Source organism: Dermochelys coriacea, chromosome 25 (genome assembly GCF_009764565.3).
Source record: "Dermochelys coriacea isolate rDerCor1 chromosome 25, rDerCor1.pri.v4, whole genome shotgun sequence".
NCBI lineage: Eukaryota > Metazoa > Chordata > Testudines > Dermochelyidae > Dermochelys > Dermochelys coriacea.
In genome coordinates this window covers 16258642-16281213 of record NC_050092.1, presented here as the reverse complement: position 1 = coordinate 16281213, position 22572 = coordinate 16258642, and the positions used below count along the sequence as shown (strand labels likewise).

The 22572-nt window shown below is 38.9% G+C and overlaps 1 protein-coding gene across 1 annotated transcript in view; it reads right to left on the bottom strand.

Moving 5' to 3' along the window:
* The window catches only part of EPS15L1 (epidermal growth factor receptor pathway substrate 15 like 1), an 86799-nt gene that overhangs the window by 22608 nt on the left and 41619 nt on the right, over nucleotides 1–22572 (bottom strand). Inside the window, 10 exon segments of the mRNA XM_038384494.2 lie at nucleotides 10930–11062; nucleotides 14320–14339; nucleotides 14342–14401; nucleotides 16208–16240; nucleotides 16243–16266; nucleotides 18313–18418; nucleotides 18420–18455; nucleotides 19571–19731; nucleotides 19829–19913; nucleotides 19915–19959. Coding sequence (XP_038240422.1) covers nucleotides 10930–11062; nucleotides 14320–14339; nucleotides 14342–14401; nucleotides 16208–16240; nucleotides 16243–16266; nucleotides 18313–18418; nucleotides 18420–18455; nucleotides 19571–19731; nucleotides 19829–19913; nucleotides 19915–19959 — 703 coding nt within the window.

Here is a 22572-nt window from a genome sequence, read left to right as displayed (position 1 = left end):
AAGTCTTGCTTCTAACCTGCAACACCTTTATAGGCAATGCTCACCTTGGATAAACCAATCCCAGTGACCACTTACAGGTGATGGATGCTCTCCAGTGAAGGCTCTTCTTGTGAAGGCCCTCCACCTGGCAAATATGCTCTGATTCTGAAAGCTGGAAAATGTTTGCCTTATTGAATTAGGTCTTCCAATGTACTGGTTTCCTTCTTACCACTGCCCTCCAATTAATAATCTTATCATTGGCACTCAAATGCTTCCCTTTGTAATGCAGCATGTGCCAAATTCTGTATTGATTTAGAGAGAGTTGCACTAGGTACTTAAGTAAATGTACAATGGGGTGCACAGCATGTCTTTGGCCCTACATGTGTACAATTACAAGAACCCAGGCTGGTATGAGAAGCATGGTACAAGTTATTTTTTATATTAATAAAAACAGACCAAAAAAAACCCCAAAACCCAAATCAACCCCCAAATTCCCAACAAAATTAACAGAACAAAGCAAACAATGGTAACAGAAAATTGGTAAACATATGTCGTTAATGATGACTGAGTAAAGAGGACAGTTTCAACTTTGATTCCTTGGAGATTAAAGAAATGTGCAGTTTTACAATGAAATTCATATAGTAAAATGCCTTTTCAGGTTTGGAAGTAGGAAAATGCAAATAAACATTTGCAGTTCTTTCTTATTATGTCAGTATTTTAGCTAACAGTTTCAGTGAAAAAAGCTTTACAAAAAGCAAAACAGGTCCTATTCTGAAACCACAGCAGTTTCAGCAGTTACCCAAGTGGTGCACCTAAACCACACAGAGGACTCACTTCAGCAAAAAGATGATGAACAAAATGATTTACCACAGTAAATGCTGTTAACTTAGTAATGAACTCCACCCATACTAAGAGCTTATCTTAAGTTCATACCCCAAGACCAGCTTTAAGGCAAGTGACAGGGGTGGTTGTTTTGAGGCAGCACTGGAGTTCAGGGCGAATATTTATTCTCAGTATCTCACTGAGGCAGCACTGGTGTAGTGTGCTATTATAGAATTTGGCTCATCAATGAAGCAATGGGATGGAGTAGCAACACATTTATGCAGAATTGAAGACCTTGATCTTTTCTGATAGATTTTGTTAGATTCTCCATTTAGGGTTTGAGCCTAACATTTCTCTCAGAAATACAAAAACAATAAAAAAGATATTTTACTGTATATATTACATGATAAAGAGTGTGTGACCATATAATTATAATGATACACACACACACAGGGGTAGAGAAGTAAGGTTACACATATCACATTAAATTTAGAACAGCCTGATTTAAGCGTTTATATATGCAACTTTAAATGTATCCAAAGGAGCTTTTTGAATGGAACTTTCTAGGGTGCAAAAAATAAAGAGTAGAAGATTCACTATTCAGGATTTCAGATTTCTGCTAGTCTGTAGAAAAACTGGCAGTAATGAGTGTAAAATCCATAATCTGGACACTACTTGTGACAGTACCTGGATTCCTGTCTCATACAACTCGGATATGCAAGAGGAAGCCCCATTCATGCAAGCCTTGGGGACTGCAGTGTTTGTAAAGTACATCACAGCATGGCTCCTCCTTGGCACCTTACCAACTGTTCAGCAGTCTGTCCTAACTTTAATAAACTTGTTTTCAAGCAGCTAAATTATCCACCCAGTCCACAGACATGGAATGCACATTTCCTTAGCTGGCCACTTTACAAGCTTATAGAAAAAGGAGAACAAATGTACTGCACATTTTCACTATGTGATCATAACTCAGTAAAACCAAAACTATTTTTTTTCCAGAATACTCTGACTTTTCTCCTCAGCAAAGAATATTTCCTTGCCATATTTCAGACTCTCAGCTATTTTGGCTGTAGAGCTGTTCACAAAATGAAAAACTTATATATACGCACATTTCCCTCCTGCTCCTTGTACTCAAAATTTTTGTAACCACTTTTACTTAAACTTAACAAAACAAAACAGGCACCCCTTTGAAAGACATTAGACCTGAAAAAATTTATCTGGAAAAGTGAAAATTTCCAAAAGTTATGAACCTTCTAAAAGAGGAGATTAGAATAGAAATCATTATGCAACCTTGACTATAAGTTGCTACTGCTGTATCATTTTGTTATGTTGGGGAAAAAGGAACAGGTAAATTATCTTCTGAACAACTTGCTTCATCAATTAGTACTGAACTATCATCTTCAGTGTAAGAGATCATCATAAACAGAATCAAAACGTGAATGGAATTTTTAGTTTGTGGCTGGGCCAGCTGCTCCACCCATGAGTCATTTATCCTACACAACAAGGGATGCCTGTATTGTAACCTAACTGTCAGGTCTTCTGGAAGTCATGAAAAAATACGCTTTCCTGTCAGTCACCAACTCTAAAGCTGAGGTTCCTGCTCACAGCCGCAAAGGAGGAGGAATTGAGATGACTGGGGACTGCACCACCTTTTTATAATCATGGGCATCAACTTACAGAGCCATGAGCAGGCATCCACAGTATTCCAAACATGCATCCAGAAGGTTACAAAGCTCTGCAAAACCAGAGGTGCTTAGCCATGAGTGGGAATACGGTTAATATCTTTTTTGGTTGAGGATCTAATTAAATAAAGCCATTTTATATTCTTCCTGCCTCCCAAAGGAAGCCATCCACATGGTTTGAATAAACACAAGTAAATAAAGTACAGCCCTGAGTAAAGAGGAACATAAAATTTTAAAACTGCAAGGGAAGTTTAGTATTTGCTTTTGTCTTGTTAATTTGCTCAGTGTAAATTCTTTATTTCAACTATACTGCATAATTAATAATTAATTGTTTCACATCGAAAACAAGTAGTGTCTTCTTAAAAGTAATCTGAAGAAATACATAGGCCAAATCCTGTGTCGAGTGATATTGCACTGGATGCAAGTCAGTAAAGAATTTAGCCTAAATAATAAAAATGTGATAAGAGTTCAGATAAGCCTTTTGTATTAAGTGTTCAGACAATTAAGATTTTTATTAAAAATATGGCTAATTTTTAAGAAAATTAGGCTAATGTATCCATAGGACATATAGCATTCAACCTTTGTTTTCAATATTTTACCAAGAAATTGAACAAAATTTTGTCTTAATTTCCATCCAATTGAGAGAGATAGGAGAGGAAAAAACAAACACTACTAAAAGTGTTCTTGTGCAATGCAAAAGGCAGTGCTGACCTAAGGTCCTTGTACACGGAGAGTACTAAATCCTGAACTATTTTTACAGATCTAAAAGTTTCAGAAGATGCCAAATAATCAACCATAAAATACCTTAGATTTAGAGAAGTGACATTTGAAAAATAACTATATTTATCATTAACATGAAGGAGGAAGCTGCAAAATATAGAAGAGAGCAACCAATGTCAGAATGGTCTGAATGATAAACTTGATATGTATATGAATACATACCAATACATCTCTATGTAGTCATTCATCCACTGTAGCTCCAGAGTCAACCTGTGTTCACATTTTCTCTCAATAGAAATTCACACTTGGGATGTTAAAACTGGGGCATCTGCCCCCTAAACAGTCCATAAGAGCCATGTAGCATATGAACTGCACAATAATGGAAACAGCTCATCCTACGGACTGACTACCGTTCCCATACCTCTAGCTCTTGGGAGCTCTTTACTGTGGTTGACATAACCTGCTCCAACTAACTTACATGTGTTGATGCTATGGCAAAGCCCGTCTTCAGTGTTAGGGAAGTATCTTTCCTGCAGATGATGGAATAATGTACACAACTGAACTTGGAGTTTGCAGGATAGTCTGATAAAAATATTGTTTAAATTGTATTTAAAAGATTCTTGACACTTTTACACATATTGCAACGTTCAGATACCATCTGCATTCATCTGCAAGCTCACGAGGTGAGGAAAAGGTCACAAAGGACCTGATCCAGCTGCTACTGAAGTTAATGGGAGACTTTACTGCCTTTATTGGTAGTAGGATAGGGTCTTAATGCTTTGAAATTTAAAGAAATTTAAAAGGGTCTCAGAATCAAATATGTTTAATAAATCTGCTTTGGAAAGGTCAATTATTTATTTTATTGTCCATGTAAGCTCTGATCCTGAAAAGGGATGTGCTTATGCAGACCTTAATGCTGACACTGAATCCTGCTGATGCCAACAGAGCTCCAACAAGCTGATCCCTTTGAAAGATCAGGGTCATACTTAATTGAAGCCAGCTCAGTGAGAGGTTCACAGTTTTTGTCTTCTCAGGATTTCTTGTGATATTTTGACAGCTCAGAAATAATACCAATTATAAGAACAACGTGGGAACGGAATTAAAGTCCTTCACTCAAAGGCAGAGGTGCTAACCACTAACCTTTGAGATACCAGTTTATAAATTCAGTTTCCATAGTAGACAAAACTCAGATACAGAATGAAAAAAAAATCTTGGCTAATTTCTCCAGCTTTGGTGCGAGTCTATAGTTTTAAATTTTACCAAGCATATATAAAAGTAAACATAAAATATATGGCATCATATAGTCCAGGAGAATGGAAGTCCTACTTAGTATTTATTTAAATATCTAGATTTTTTAAACAAATAATAGCCAAGCAATTTCTATTTAACACTGAGTTTAACACTTACTCCCTTGAATTCTAAAATATTATGTGATTATTTTCCAGCAATTTGTTACTTTGTTAGTGTTCCAATAAAAGATGGAAGTGCGGCATACTAATGGCAAATATATTTCGCTGCAGACATCAACAGTTAGTACGTACAAAAAATAGATTAGTTATTGAGATACAAGACATTTAATTCTAATTCCAAATTTACAAAGCAGAGAAAACTAGAGTGATCGGAAGTTATTTTTAAAAATTACTATTACAGGCATTAATTTATACTGCATGCTGTATCAACAGGCATTTGTAAGCAGAAGACACATTTATAAGTAGATTACATTTTTATTTCAAAATGTTATGATTTTTATATTCTTTCAAGGTTAAAAAAGTCACAATCACTATAAGCAAGCAATAAAAATGAAGAAGAGGTTGAAGGTTACACACTGGTTAGTGGTGAAGGTTCTTCCACTAATATCACTGGTTAGCAGTACTGTTAAAACCACAATGTGGAATGCATGGTGCTGCATTTAAAGGAAGTGGGTAAGGGTGGGGTAAATGCAGCAGGTCCCACGATCAAAGCACTAGAGTACTGAATTTTACTTATAACCCAATCACTGACACCCACACAGGAACTTCCTGTACTTTAAAAAAAATCTGTTTCTCTCTTTTTTGCAATCAACAACTTTTACCTAGAAACTAGTTAGCGGTAAACTCTGACTGATTTTAATCTGCAGTTCATTGCAGAAAACATGTAATTGTTAATCTGTGAGAACCTACAGACAGCACATTTTAACTGACAGGTTTCAGTGGATCAGCTTTTAATTTCCTCCTTTTCTAATTACAGGTAAGTTCTACAGGACCCAGTACTAGCATAAGAAATAAACAACGCCTTAAAGTTTAGTAACACTGAGCGCTACAATCAAAGAGCTACTTACAACAGGAGAATAAAAGATAAAATTAAGTGTATTTGTAAATCTACAAATGATATCAAGATATTAGAAGGATTTTCTAAAAGCATTTACAATACAATTCAAATTGCTCACATATGGCACCTTTCATCCAAAATATCAATGTAATTTATACTCTCTATTAGGCAACGATGAACCCTGATTTACACTGAACAGGCAAAAAACTAACTCTGATAGCTCCTTAAACTAGGCTCAAGGATAGGTCCTCCTTTTATGTTTGTAGTATAAAAATAAGGCTAATAAAGGACAGTCTAAGAAACAGCTTTGGGGAAACAATTTCAAGAGTTTCTTTTAAAACATGGGGAGCGATGGAATTATATGGATTTTGGGAAGGTACTTGACCCGCACTATAGGGCCCACCACTGTATGTTGTGTTTGCCTGTCCTCTTCAGATGCAACAGCAATGACCCCAAACAATGGGCTATGTATGAGCAGAAATACCTGCCAGTATAGTACAGTGGGAAGCAGTGAATTTTAAAAAGATTTGGGGGCCATGATGGATAATCAGCTGAACATGAGCTCATAAAATGAGATGCATAAAATGAAATCTCAAGGAGGAGGAGAGAGGATATTTGACACTGGTACCACTGCTGCTGGAATACTGTGTCCAGTTCTGGTGTCCATACTTCAAGAAGGATGTTAATAAATTGGAGAGTGTTCAGAAAAGAGCCTTGAGAATGATAACAAGAGTAGAAAACATGCTTATAACATGGGTTCTCAAACTGGGGATCAGGACCCCTCAGTGGGGTCGCGAGGTTATCAAATGGGGGGTCGCGAGCTGTCAGCCTCCATCCCGAATCCCGCTTTGCCTCCTGCATTTATAATGGTGTTAAATATTGTAAGTATTTTTAATTTATAAGGGGGGGGTCTCACTCAGAGACTTGCTATGTGAAAGGGGTCACCAGTACAAAAGTTTAAGAACCACTGCCTTATAGCAACAGAGTCAAAGAGGTCAATCTACTTAGTTTAATAAAGAGAAGGTTAAATGGTGACTTGATTACAGTCTCAGTATCTACATGGGGAACAAATATTTAATAGTGGGCTCTTTAATCTAGCAGAGAAAGGCATAACATGATCCAATGGCTGGAAGTTGAAGCTAGACAAATTCAGACTCAAAATAAGGCATAAATTTTTATTGTGTAATAATAAATATGGCCTGTGTTATACAGGACGCCATACTAGATGATCACAATGGTCCCTTCTGGTCTTAGAGTAGCAGCTGTGTTAGCCTGTATTCACAAAAAGAAAAGGAGTACTTGTGGAACCTTAGAGACTAACAAATTTATTTGAGCTTAAGTTTTCATGAGCTACAGCTCAAGCTTATACGCAAATAAATTTGTTAGTCTCTAAGGTGCCACAAGTACTCCTCTCCTTCTGGTCTTGAAATCTAATTATACATTTACATGTATAAATATATAATGTATAAATGCCCCTTTTTACAGGTGCATTTCTGGAGACCCCTTTGAAATCCCTTACCAAAGACAAAGATGATCAAGGATAACCTAGTGACAGTTCTCACATATCACAGTGACAGAGAGAATTCCAGGGTCAAAGCAATTTATGTTTAATGAGATATAATGGGAAATTAATACAAGGGGCGTGATTAAATATAACTGGCTGAACCCAGGCTACGGACTCATTACAGCAGAAAGTTCACCAAGAGCAAGATTGGGTCTGAGGGGCATGTTTCTGCTCCGTCAGGTGATTCTGAGCCAGCCAGCCAGCACAGATCCAAAAGTGGATATCAGACCAAGCTAGATAATGAATGTGCTGATTCACTGTCTTTCTAGGGCAGCCTCCACAAGATGGGCTCCACCACTCCTTAGACAGAAACCAATGGGGAAGTCAGTGGTGACATTGCTGCTGGCCTCGACTGGGATGAATCACCGTCCTAGTGCAGCTGCCCCTGCAAGGACAGGGGCAAGTCAATGCATATTGTCCCCTGTCCCTGCAGAGGTGAATCTGGCACAAGACCAATAATTTTGCACAAATCAATTCAGATCAAGTAGAAATCATAGTATTAGTGTCCTCTACCTAAGGATAATTAGAGACCTTTTATTGGTACTTTATGTTTTCTGAATAATGAAGGGATAAGGTAGATACAAACCACAAAGTACTTTTCACACAATGCTTGTGTATTTTTCTTATCAACTACATGATAAAGGAAGAGTGTAAATTGAGAGTAATAAGACCAAGTTTTAGATTTGTCTGATGTGAACTGATATTTATTTACCTCTTAGAAAGATCTTTACCACATACTTGTTTTTGAATTAAACGGACTAACGAGCAAGGTGAGAAACAACGGAAGTTCCTCTTCTGTTACTTGTTTTGTGAACAGGATTTCCATCATAACACTCATTTGTATCTCTTGCAAGCATCACAGAACATTACTATGTAATTTCTCATGTTTTAAGAAACCACTGATGATTGCTAGTGTGGAAGGAAGGGAGGAGTTTAACTGTGCATTTGTACGTGAGGCTCATTTGCTTTCCAAAAGAACAACTTTGTTTCCTCTATAGTCTCCTTTAACAGAAGAGTATTGCTCCTGGTAAATTTTCGGTCTTCACATAACAGGTGAAATGCTGATACTTAAGATGCTACTCTTTCAAAAAACTAGATAAAAGCAATGTTATCTTGTCTAAATTAAAAATAAATTCAAATTAATGAACTCCGAATAAATGTAGCCTATTACAGCTAAAAATACAAGTAAAATAGGCAGTACCCTGAGTCAACCGCCTTTTAAGATAGTCTGCATAAAAACTTTTTTGGGGAGGACAAGATACAAATCAAGGTAACATCCATAGGGGAAAGAATGAGGAGTACTTAGAGAAGTCATTCTTTGACTGCCATTCCCTGTCTTTGTTGTTAGATTACACTGTATTTGCTAGGAATAATCATGTTTAGGAAACAAAGACATAGAAAGCCAAACTTAAAAAAATACTAAAATACGCCTCATCAGTATTATTTGTTGGTCTCATTCCACTTTACAGATCCCTTTTAAATTTTGAATTATTTTGTTCAGACCCTTTTCCAGAAAGAAAGGCCAAATAAAATATTCTCTAATCAATAACATACTTCCTATGAAAACTGACAAACAAATACAACACTTCACCACACGCAGCATTCTAGATGGCAAAGAGATTACCTCTTGCTGCACAGTATATTCTCTCTCACTGCTCAGTGTCCTGGTGGTCTGTTTTATTGTATATGTAATGTATTATTATTTCTATTTTAAATACTTGGAAGGCTCTTAGATACTATGGTGACAGAGCCCCTATAAGTAGATAGTTATGGGATTAACTGCTTCGAGGACCTTACTACAATTACATTCCTTTTTTTTTTTTGGTCAGTATTCATCAATACTCAGACCAGCAATGCTCCAAAATGCCTTATCAATTGGAAACCAATTTTTTAAAGTATCTATCAGATCCTTCTGAGGAGTAAAGCCAAAATGGCAGCTGAAAACTAGTGTTTGAAGATTTAAAGGCTGCAAAAATGCAGGTTCCATAAAGGTGGCAAGACTTAAATTTATTCTACTGTTTGCACAAAGATTTTGCTTTATTAAATAATACGTCCCAAACATTGATTCAGTCTGGGGATAAAGGCATGATTTACAACAAATGAGAACCTACAGTACCATCTGGAGTACATCCATAAGGGTGCTGCCTCTTTTTGAGTGGGGTGGTAGAGATTAGCTAACCTGCAGTGCCAACCAAACGAGCAATTCTGCTTTATAAATTGAATAGGTGTGAGCATTGCAAAGCAAAAGTGTCAGACAATACCAAAATGTAACACAAGGGAACTGGGTGACCCACACTTAAAACGTACGGGGGTTACTGTGGCAGACTGACAATTTCCTGCAATATCCTGAATGAATTTTACTGAATTAAGTTAAACCTTACTGAACTAGGTTTAATACCTCTGGATTGATTATTTAAAAATGCAATTGTGTATGTGCTATTGTGGAATTGTATGCAACTCCTCTAGGAAGAGGGGGATGCTAATATAATTCATCTGTTTATAAGCCGTTTGAAGCCAGCCCCTGGAAAGATATATGCATATACCAATTAAACCGGATTCTCCAGGGACCAACAGACAAAGAAAGGATTTTGGATAAAAAACCTGGTCTTAAACAGGCTCAGGGCCTTCTTCTTGATCCAGCAAACGGATAGAACCTCTCATGGAGGGCCGCAATTCTTACAGAAATATTGGAAGGACTTGGCCTACCAAGGCCCCTTACAACTATGTGCTTACTCTGAGCTGAAGCAATGATGAACTTGAAACCATAAATTTCAAGGTGAGGTGCTGAAGAACTAGTCTTGCCAGAGCCATGTTAGGATTAGTGTGATCTCTGGCATGCAGATAGGATCTTTTACTGTTTTAATATGTTTTCTCTGTAGTGCTTTTACCTTAAGAATAATATAGTGTGCTTAAAAAGAGCTGTGTGGTATCTATAATTGTGGGCAATCATACTCTTAACCATCTTTTGAGAGAAAACAAACTGGTGTGTTTGGGCCACTGGTCTCTGCTGCGAACAACACAGTAAAGGCAAGGAACGGTGCAGCCTGGAAATACCATGGTCAGAAGGGAGTGAGATGCAGGTCTCCACCGAAGAAAGGCAATGGCTAGGGAGTTGGAATCCTGAGAGTGGGTGCCTTGCTGGACCACTGAGTGGAAATACGGGTTCAGTTGTCCTGAACTGTGACAGTTACAATATCTATCCACATCTTGTAAAATGCTCATTACCATAGTAAAAAAAAAAAAGTGTTTCCAGAAATTCTGGATGCTTGGCCCATACATTTTTATGTTACAGAAAATCTAGTGCCAGAGTTTAGAGACCAAACTGGAAGCATGTTTGTGTCAGGATTTTGCTTTTTTCTGTGAGCTAACCAAAAGTTCACTGTTTAAGTCAACTGCAATATACCACAGCTTGATAAAAGTGGACTTGAAACTAATAGCTTATGAAATGTCTCCCATTTAAACAATTTCACCAGCATCTGAACGGCTTAGAAAATGAAATCTTGGGACAGCAAAAATGACCTGAAGCTGAATAACATATTAAAACAAGTTTTATATTCTTAGCTCAACCTATACAGCAGATTCATTTGTATTTAGGTATCTCTCAAAACAGAAACTGACCCATACACTCAGAAGCACCTCTGAGCTGAACTAATGCAAAAACATGTAGACACATGTTGCCATTTACTGAAAATCTGATATTTAGTCCCAAGTACTACAGGTCTGAATCAACTGCTGGTCTTCTTAGAATCTGGGCTGACCGAGGTCAACAAGACAGAAAATCGTAAATTCCTCTTTATCTTGACAAAGAAGATGGGAAAACTGGGGAAACTGACTACTAGGAAAAAATGTACTTACCACTAGGTGGCTTGGGTCGTGGAGGAACACTTTTCTTCGGTGGGAGAGCTGGAGTGTCTGGCTTACTTTTAAAAGGGTCATCCGAGAATCCCATCCCTCCAAAAGAGGAGGTGAAAGGGTCTGAAGCTGTGGGCTACGAGATAAAGGAAAGGTAAACATACGCAGATAGTAAAGATGACCTTTTAACTTTATAGAAAGTAAGTGAAAATTATTAACTCGTGTTTGAATTAACTCAGAAAAATGATAAGGAGTAAAATTCACAAAAGCAACTTAGTGACTAGGGAGTCTGAGTTCCATTTTCAAAAGCACCTAAGTCCCTTAGGAGCCTAACTCCTAATAATTTTCATTGGTACTTAGACCTTAAGTCACCTAAGGCACTTTTTACAATTTTTATCCCGGACAAGAGAGGAAGGGCACTTGGGGAATAATAAGGAGAAAGAATGGGAGGTAAAACTGTATTTTATTCCTATTTTTATCTTACTCTACTGTACAGAAACTGTAACTAATCTGGTATTTGGCGTACTGGATGTAGTAAATGTACTCAATGTGTACATACATATTGAAAATTTCATATATAAAAAAAGGACTTTTACAGTTATATTTTACAGTTTACTATTTTACAGTTTACAGCTGTCACATCACAGCTTTTATACACCACTTCTTTTATATTCACACACACACACTTGTTCCTTAGGGCTTGTCTATACAGAGTGAGTATATGGCAAGCTGGGGTGTAAATCTATAGTGCACTAACTGGCCTCATGGACCCTTCTACCGCACACTAAAAGATCTGTAGCTTACAACCCTGCCAGAACAAGAGATGCAAAACCTGCAGAAATATTTTCAAAGCAACAATGATCATCCCCAAACACACCTCTCAAGATCTATGGACCCTACACATGCCTATCACAACATGTGGTGTACCTCATCCAGTGCACTAAATACCCCAACAACTATGGGGATGAAACAAGACAATCACTATGCTCTCGAATGAACTCACACAGGAAAATGATAAAAGACAAAGACCCCATCACCTGTGGGTGAACACTTTTCACGAAGCAATCATTCTATAGCTGACCTATCAGTCCGCATTCTGAAAGGAAACCTGCATTGCAGTTTCAAAAGATGAGCCTGAGAGTTTAAATTCATTACTCTGCTAGACACTAAAAATCATGGACTAAACAGTGACACTGGATTTATGGCTTATTACAATTACCTGTAAACCCACTAACCCCATCTTTTTGTCCTATGACTGCAGAGGTGTGTTAACAGGCCACTCTACCTTGAATGGTCCCTATAATATGTGCTAACTATTATGCTAACCAGTGGTTCTCAAACTTTTGTACTGGTGACCCCTTTCACATAGCAAGCCTCTGAGTGCGACCCCCTTTATAAATTAAAAACACTTTTTTATATATTTAACACCATTATAAATGCTGGAGGCAAAGATGGGTTTGGGGTGGAGGCTGACAGTTTGTGACCCCCCATGTAATAGCCTCGTGACCCCCTGAGGGGTCCTGACTTCCCAGTTTGAGAATCCCTGTGCTAAACAATCTGTTCCACCTTGCAGTTTTGCTGTGACCCTGGGAGTACCTTTCCTAGACCAAAAAGAGCTCTGTAGTTTGTCTACACAGCAACGGACACAGCAGCTGGGGCAGTGCAAGCCGATTCTGGGTTGCGGGCAGGGGCAGCGAGTTGTCTGGGCCTGTGCTCCACCAAAGTTCGGAGCCAGGTCTCTCCCCTGGCTCCGCCTGCTGTCCCCAGGCAATCTAAAAGGGCCCAGGGCCCCTGCTGCCACTGCAATGGGGCTAAGGTGGCTTCTTGCCCGCTCGCTCCACTCCACTTCGTTTCTGGAAGCGGATGGCATATGCCTTCGGCTCTGGAGGGGGCGGGGTGTGTCTGTGCGCTGACCCTGCCCTGAGCTGTGGCCAATGGGAACTGCGGGGGTGGTGCCTGCAGACAGCAGTGTGTGGAGACCCCTCCGGCCCTTCGCCTAGGAGCTGCTGCCAGAGGGGTGTGCGTGTTGATTTCGGGAGCCACCCAAGGTAAGTGCTGCTCCCCTCTCTTTCCTGAACCCCAACCACCTGCCCCAGACCCCACACCCAAACTCCTTCCCAGAGCCCGCCACCTGCACCCCCTCCCACACCTCAACCCCCTGCCCCAGCCCAGACCCCGCACCCAAACTCCCTCCCAGAGCCCAGCCTCTGTAAAGGACCCTGCCAACCATTTAAAAATAAATATATAAAAAGTGATTCCACACTGATTTATTCATTGCTATACTGCACTTTATCATGTTTTCAAATGTATGTTAAATTTTGATTCTGCAACAAAAAAGGAGTTCTGTAGGTAAGCACTGGAAGGCTCAAGCTCCTAGGGAGATCCTTCTGAGAGTTCTGCTAATTAAAACCAAACATCCTGCTATTTGTAGAGGCTGCTGCCACCCAGTGGAGGAAAAAAGCTTTATAAGCAAAACAAGACAAAGTATATATTATTTTGGAGCTCACGAAAGCTTATGCTCAAATAAATTTGTTAGTCAAGGTGCCACAAGTACTCCTTTTCTTTTTGCGAATACAGACTAACAGGGCTGCTACTCTGAAATTTGGCCACAAAGACATTCTAATTTTAAAATCCCTGGAAAATATATCTTTAAAGGTTTCCTTTCTTTCCCGATATATGAAAATCCCTTAAAAAAAAATCTATTTCCTATCCAATATTTTCTCTAAAGTGCACACACATTCAACTTGTCATTGTAGAGCTGACTGTAAAGGTTGGGTGACGGACATTCATTTTATCTCCAAAAAGAATCTTAGAAAAAATGACATGGACTTTATGAAGTTTAATTTGTGATGTCTGTTTTAGTACAGGAGCCCCCCCAAAAGTTGGGACTTTCTAGAGAAATTTCAAGAAATGTTTACTTTTAAATGTTTCCTCTGAAAAAATGTTAATACATTTTGACCAAATAAATAACAAAGAGTTATGTTATGTTAAAATTTGGAGAGTAAATTCAAATACAGAAAGTCAAATGAAGGGATTTGAATCCTGTTTTCCACGTAAATCTCAATGCAAACTTAATTATGGAACCACCAGGGTAACTCAATAATAATCATTTGGTCACCTAAATTACACTAGAACACAGACATGCCCCTCTATTGCTCCCCCCAAAAAAATCTAGAGATTTTGGTGAGACAGACAAACAAGTTATTAAAAGCCTGCTGTATCCAAAATAATTATATCATTAGTCCCCTTCAGAGGGTTTTTCCAAATGTGACTGCAAGATTTTGCTTGTTTCAATATAATGCTATTCTTTTCTTCACACTCGTTAAGAATTATATAAAAAAAAAGGAAAAATGTTTATAGCGAAGGACCCATGCTTCCTTTGGTAACATTTACCTTTGACATCTGGCTAAATCTGCAAAACCCTCATTGCTACTGAAGGCACCACTTCCAAATGGGTCTAACGTTCCAAAAGGATCTGAAACAAGTATAGAACAAAGCTACATGTTTTTTATTTTGTTTAATTTAATACCTAGACAGAGGAAAAAATCTATTGTCACTGAAGTAGACCACCAGACAAATTAAAAAAGGACACCAATATAAAGAAGCCCTCTTAATACTAGTGCCAATAGCACAAATTATTAATAAATTCACAGGAAAGTATGTTTCTCTCTTTATGATGCAGTCAAAATCATGACAAAACTTTTTAAATTGGAGCTGACACCTACAACATGATTTCATAAAACATTTGCTATAAAATACTATCAAGTCAGCAATCATGACTTTAGTGAACTAAAAGAATGATCAATTTTTTTTCCCTTGGATGAAAAACTTGGCAGTAACAAGACACGCACTGTTACCAGGATGAAAAGATATAAGGAGAGAAGCTCAATTAGTTGAACTTCCATCTGTTCACTTCAGTCAAGCTCTCTTCTGGAGGCCATGGTTTCTTTTTAATGCTGTTCATTCAGACTTTGTCTATAATTTAAGGGTTATTTACATGGAGAATCCAGGAAAATTAATCTGAATTAACAGAAGGTATGAATTTGAAGCTGATTATTTAAACCACATTAAACCTCTGTGTGAACACCCTCATTCAGAATTAATGTGGCTTTAATCTGGTTTAGTTAAGATAAATCAAATTCAGACTCCTTTAATTCTGAAAGATGGTGTTCACACAGGGGTTTAAATAATCCATTTTAAATTCACATCTTTAATGAATTTGGATTAATTTTCCTGGATTTCCCAATGTAGACAAGCCCAAGACTACTCACCACATTCCAACTCTCTCAAAGATTCCTTTCTCAAGCTTTGTTTTTCCAAAGGTTAGAAAATAGCATCTCTAAATCCTGTTTATTTCTAGTATCCTAGTTTTTAAATTCTGTTCCCCAATTGAGTTCATAACCAATATGAACAATTTATCAGCTTCAGCAAACTGTTCCATGATCTTGAAAACTTCTATAAGTCATCCTGAAGTCTTTTTTTTATCCAGGAGAATCAGTCATGCTCAAGACACACGTTCTTCATGAAGGTAGACCCAGACTATCACATCCAGAGAAGGAGGAAGAAAAAGGGGTAGCACATGAAAATTCTCCCCCCATGGACGATTTCTCCATATTCTGCCACTGGGAGAGATGTGTGGTTTTCCTACCTGAGGAGGTCCAGGTAGTTTGGTCCTCAGAAGCTAAGGATGTGAGAGCTGCTAGAAGGACAGAGCCATCTGTATCCAGGCCCTCTGCACTAGCTGTACATGTCCTGGCTCCCCAGTAGCATGGTTCCACTGGAGTCACATTGCCAGGCACCGCCTGGCTGCCCTTGGAATTCCACACTTAAGAGGAATTCCCCCAAAAGAGTTAAGGTTGCCTCAGGTTGGATTAATTTATCTCCTGTTTCATCACTGCTTGCTTAGAAGAAAGAGGAGCATGCATATGTGGAGGATCCCTTGATAGTCTGTAATAAGTACACTGTGAGGATGTATCCCATAGAATTGCAGTCTGCTTTTGCTATTTCGAAGCTTGAGGGTGAACTCTGTGCAATTTTCAGTGCCAGTGCTAGCCCATTGAGGGTCCTAAGCAGGAATTATTTGGGGAGGCCCCCTAACACATACTAATAATTAATAAGGGGGTCCCCGTGAGCTGCTCAGGGCCCTAAGCGAGTGTTTTAGTCTGCTTACGCCTACGCATTGGCTGCTGGCAATCTCCAAATTTTAACTGTTATACCTTGTGTGTCAAAAAGGCAGCAGAATTTACCTGTGCATTTTACAGAAGAAATACTTCCCTCTTACCTGGCCCTTTTGAAGAGATACCTGAAGATGTGAAGGATCGCTACTTTCAAAGGGGTCAGCTAAATGAGGAGGAAAGAAGAAATGGTACATGTTAATAATTTTAATGTATTCTCCACTTACCTTTCTGTGTAGCCAAAATCTTCCCTACATTATAAAACTACTATTCTAAGGCCAAATTAATCTCTAGTGCAGTGGTTCTCAATTTTTTTTTTCCCGCAGACACTTGAAAATTGGCTGTGTGTCTCAGCAGACCACTTAACGATCTTTCCAAATGTTATTTGTACCATTAGCTAAACTATTGTAAAGCACTTTGAATAAAGCACTATATAAAAAAAATCCGTTAATAAAGGTTTTGTTTTGTTCTACAAATAAAAGCACACAACTCATATTTTAATATCAGTAGTCTTACCTTTCTAATGCCATGGATGTGCCCTCTCTCCCCCACCGCGGCAGCCCCCAACCTGGGGCTGGGAAGAAGTGGGGTCTTTCCCCCTGCCACAGCAGCCACAGAGCTGAGGCTGGGAAGGAGGGCCGTCTCTCCCTGGCAGCCGCAGCCCTGGGGAAAATCGCCTCTTTCTCTGTCTGCCGCAGCCCTGCACATCCCAAATTCCCCCCCACCCCCCTCTTCTCACCCAAGGGCCCCTCCACTTACACCCATTCCCCCCCAAGGGCCACCATCTCACCTTACTGTGTGTCTCTTCAGGGTCCAGGCACCTAATTAGTGAGCCCACCTGCATGGCTCCACTAAGTAGGTAAGTGGCCCGTCATTCTTTCAGGTGCAGCCACCCAGGCACGCACCTTAGAGGGAACTATCTGCGGACCACCTGAATGGAGCTCCTTGGACCACAGTTTGAGACCTCTGCTCTAGTGTAATTCTAATATAGTCAGTGGACTTTGCATTTGGACCAAACACCATGAAATACTCTTGTGGGATAAATACACATATTAGCGCATGTAGTCTGATAGCAATGATACAACATGAGGTTGCTGACTACAAAGGCAATATCCCCAGTGAGCAGAACATATTCCAGGCAGGGGACTTACAGTACAATAAAGCTGTACTAGTCTACATTCAAAACTCAAGAACCTACTGTACAGAAGTCTATTGTCAAAATGTTCATACTTGAGTGCCAAAAGTTGGCATTAAATAGACGGGCTAATTTCAGAGCTGCGGAGTACCTACAACTTCTCATTAAATAATAGTACTTGCAGAGTACTCATCAGCTCTGAAAATCTGGCCACTTATGTAGTGCATATCTTTAGCACTGAAGTTTGAAAATGTTGCCCGCCCTATGCTTGTAATAAAAGGAATGATCTGAAACATATTTCACCATAAGGATACCATTACGCGGCTACAAGTAGGGCCCTACCAAATTCATGGCTGTGAAAAACGTGTCCAGACTGTAAAATCTGGTCTCCAACAGGAAATCTGGTCTTTTATGTACTTTTACCCTATACGTATACATTTCACAGGGGAGACCAGAGTTTCTCAAAACTGGGTGGTGGTGGTGGTTTGCAAGCTATTGTAGGGGGTGTCATGGTATGCCACCCTTACTTCGCGCTGCCTTCAGAGCTGGGTGGCCAACAGCAGTGTCTGCTCACCAGGCGCCCCAGCTCTGAAGGCAGCACAGCCAGCAGCAGCTTAGAAGTAAGTGGGAGCAATGGGAGGCCAGAGAGTGGCGGCTGCTGGCTGAGGGCCCAGCTCTGAAAGCAGCAGCACAAAAGTAAGGGTAGCAATACCATATCATACCATCCTTACTTCGGCGCTACGGCTGTCAGTGGCGCGCTTCATTGCTGGGCTCCTGGCCAGCAGCTTCTGCTGCTCTCCAGCCGGCCAGCTCTGAAGGCAGGCCCCACTGCCAGTACAGCACAGAAGTAAAAGTGGAATAACCGCGACCCCCCTACAATACTGTGCAATGCCCCCACTAAACCCTTTTTGGGTCAGGACTGCTACAATTACAACACCATGAAATTTCAGATTTAAATATCTGAAATCATTAAGTTTATGGATTTTTTAAATCCCTGACCATGACATTGACCAAATGGACTGTGACGAACAGTAGAAAAGTTTATTATAGTGCAACATACACAAATTTAAAAATTACCTACCTTTGAGGGCAGGTGGGTTTTTTTTTGTGAATGGATAGAGGTAAATGGATCATTCTTCACCTGTTTCTTAAAAAAATCCTCAGAGACAGAACTACGAAATGGGTTCACTTTCGTTAAATGGATCCCCCTCCAAATGGATCTAGCAAAGTTACGAGAGGTAAACAAAATGTACTGCTTTACAGGTAAACACTAGACAATGTGCTACAGGGCAACAATCATGCTTAGCAAGGAGTCGGAACAAATATGCCTTTATCTCAAACTTATTTATCAAATAATAAATTATTAATATATTCTACTCTAAAAAAGGGAGGAAAACTATTACGATTATTTAAAAGTTCCGATATAAATGGATGGTTTATGGAGGTTTATATTACAGTTATGAACTACATTTAATAAATGTATATACTGCATATACCTCGTTCGTTAGCTTGGTCGTTTATAAGCAAACCCCCCAAGATGGATAGATAAAAATAGTAAAAACCGTATAAAAGAAAAGGAGTACTTGTGCACCTTAGAGACTAACAAATTCCTTTTCTTTTTGCGAATAAAGACTAACACGGCCGCTACTCTGCAACCTGTTAAAAACCGTAGACCGTTTCATAAACGACCCTATATTCAGGGATTGGCAACTTTGCTCCCGCCCAGCAGGGTAAGCCACTGGTGGGTCGGGACATTTTGGTTTACCTGGAGCGTGCACAAGCACGGAGCCCCTCAGCTCCCAGTGGCTGCGGTTCACCATTCTCCAGCCAATGGGAGCTGCAGGAAGAGGCGCAATGAGTCATAGAGTTTAAAATTATCAAATTTTTGGTGTAGACCCATTTATAAACCGACCTCCGCTCTTTGATGAGACATGTTTACAAAAATATTCGGCTTATGAACGAGTAGATAGGTACCTTATTAAATTTCTTCCTGAGCTCGCTCATGCGTGCACACACTCTGGGCTCCCCAGTTTAATTGAAAAACAACATACACACACTCCTCTCTCTCTGGATCCACCGTTTAAACTGAAAATTCTGAAGTCTTGGAAGGCCAGCTGTATACTCGACATATCTATATTTGGCTACAAATTATATCCCACCTGTCTCAAAGGAAAGCTTTTACCTGTTGAAACAGGGTGGTTGTTCTGAAAAAGGATCATTCTGGAATGGATCATCTAGGTAAAAAAAAGAAAAATATCTTGTTTTGTCACCTACTTAGAGAATGTCTCCACTGCCCTAGTCATTTGAACTATGGGGTGTGAACAGCAGTGCACACCAAAGTGCTGTACTGTAACTCCCCTGTGTAGATGCTGTGGGAGCGAACTTGAAAGTGTAAATTCTGGACCTTTAAGTTGTACCCGACATCCACACAGGGAAATACCGTGCAGCATTTCAGTGGCGCATTGCTCTTCACATCCCTTAGTCCAAACTGCAGCACTGTGACCATACGCGCAGTTAATAAGTTTAGCACAGTGGTTAACAATACATTGATAGTACAATAGGTCTTCTGATTCTTATATTAGCCATCAGTTACTTAACTGCCTTGAAAGGGCTGCTCCTTTAAAAGGATCAGATCTGAATGGATCTTCAGCCTGGAATGGGTCCGTATGCAATTCTTGTGGTATTATTACTAAACAATAAAGCTTTATTCTTGAAGGGATCATCCTAGAATTAAGAGAAATATTACAAAGATTTTATCAATATTAAAATGATTAATCATCCAGTTACAATTCTGATGTATCTTATTCCTGTTCAATTTTATTTTAAATTCAAGAAGCTCCTATTGAGAAGTGCCCTTTAAACTGAAGCAAATGTCATAAATACATTGCTTGAGGCTACACAGAACATCAACACTACATACGCACATAAAAATGTGTTATTTCTGATTTGTGCATATTAATTTCTGAAATACCTTCACAAACTTTCTAAAATTCCACTTTGCTAGTTTGCAAAAAGCCCCAACTCCATATAAAACATCTTAATTTCCAAGATAATATATCTTTCCACAAATATTGGCTATTGATCACTGTCTAGACTATAGTGGAGCAGGAACAATTATAACAAAACTGTTTCGAACAGATCTACCGCAGTCCACTTGACAAGCAGAACAGGGATGGATTTCCTTCTAAAAACATGCTACCTAGCTATGCTGGAAACTAACTCTCCTACACAGATGTATCCATAGCATAGTTTTCAGTTAACTATGGTTATTGCGCTAGCACCAGTCCAAGCCAATTATGATAAACTAAAAAAAAGAAAAAAGCCACAACTACAACACACGAGCTAAACAAAGTTGTGTCAATTCTTCATCATTGCATTTGTTTGTTTGATATATCCTTATACCCTTGTCTTTGCCTATTTGTGTCTTTTAGGCTGTAAACCCTCTGGAATAGGGATTGTCGCTTATCTATGTTTGTACAGCACTCAGTACAAAGGAGCTCCAATCCTGATTGATGCCTTTTGACCATAATAAATGTTACTAACAACAACAGACAAGGCCTTGGAGTTTACAAGCTAAGGATCTCTCCTCAGTATAGAAGACACAATGAAGAAGTCTAAAATTAAATTTTGTCAACAGAAAAAGAAACAAAATACAGAGGAGGAAGAAGAGTTAAAGAAACAGGAAGAAACAAATGTTTTACAAACTTTCCTAGGAACATAGAGTTTGCTCTCCAATAGTGGTTCTCAATCTTTACAATAAAAGCAACATTCCAGCAGACTTTCCACTTGAAACTGAGTTGACAATAACCATTAAAGCACAAGACTGTGCAGCAAAGTATTAAAAAAACCAAGTCTGTGAGAGCATCACTGTGCTGAGATAATCCCTTTCTTTCTCAAGTATTTTCCTTTTGTTGCGTGAGCAGAGACAAAGTAATGCAAGGCAGAAAGGTACAGTATTTTCTAAATGCTTATTAGGCCAGGGTGCTAAATATACTATGTACAATATAGTGGGATTCTATAAGTAGTTGCATATTTTAATGCTATCATATTTCACTTAAATGTTTATTTTGAAATAGATCAAAAGTGCTTTGATACCTAAAAAAAGAAACATTCTTTAAGAAAGCTATTCTACTTTCATCTTTATATAATCGAGTCTTCTAAAATAGCAAAATAAAATCTGATTTCTACAAAAAAAATAAAAAAACAATAAATATGGAAAAATAAATTTTCTTGAAACTCCCTTCAAATTGGGTATTTTGGAGACAGTGTTCACAACTTTTTAATTTTACAAAAGATTTAAATGACAATTAGTTAAAAGAGCAAAAAATTCCTCTTATGCTGGGATAAATTGTGGTCAGGTATAATAGCAAATGTAGAACAAAATGAGCTTGCTCAAACAACATCCAATCCATTAGCACATCTCTTTGCCTTCACTTTTTCCTTAGCTAGGCCTCCAGATTATGAATGGGGAGCTCATGATACAATCAAGCTAACCCTACAGTAAGCATCTTATTTACATTAGGAGGTTTGCAAGATGGCTTCCCTGGAGAGGACACACGAACAGCATATGGATGCAACAGGACTTAAATTTGGAGAAATGAACATACAAATTATAAACAAGGTTGTTTGTGTAATTTACTAAGGATTAGTAGTAGTCATAGATGCCTAAAGAAAATCAGTTAAGAAAGTTCTTAAGATCCTGAAGGAATAATGGAGCCAAAATACACAGCTAAATAAACATACTGGGATGAGAGACTAGTGATGCTGGGAGTATTTTAGAGGAAGACAAAGTTGTCTATACATTATTTTTGGATAAACTCTTGTGGGTTTAGAGTAGCAGCTGTGTTAGTCTGTATCTGCAAAAAGAAAAGGAGTACTGAGGCACCTTAGAGACTAACCAATTTATTGAGCATAAGCTTTTGTGAGCTACAGCTCACTTCATCGGATGCGATGAAGGGAGCTGTAGCTCACAAATCTTATGCTCAAATAAATTGGTTAGTCCTCTAAGGTGCCACAAGTTACTCCTTTCTTCTTGTGGTTTAGGTGTATTGCTGAAGGTGTGTAAGTGTACAGCTCACATCCTACATGTGAAAAGCAGAAACCCTACATGTCTGAAGGGCACCAAGAGAACAGCTGGACTGGAATTTAAAAGAAATGTGTCCCTATTTTGCTCAGGCCAAAAGTCAGAGCAGGCAACACTTTACAGTCTAGTCCTACATTTAAAACTTTTACCTGGATACTGTGTCACATAGGAGTAAGGGGGAAAAAAAAAATCACAACCTTAACCAATAGCTATGCCAGGAAATCTCTTGCGTTCATGCAGTTATACTGGCAACA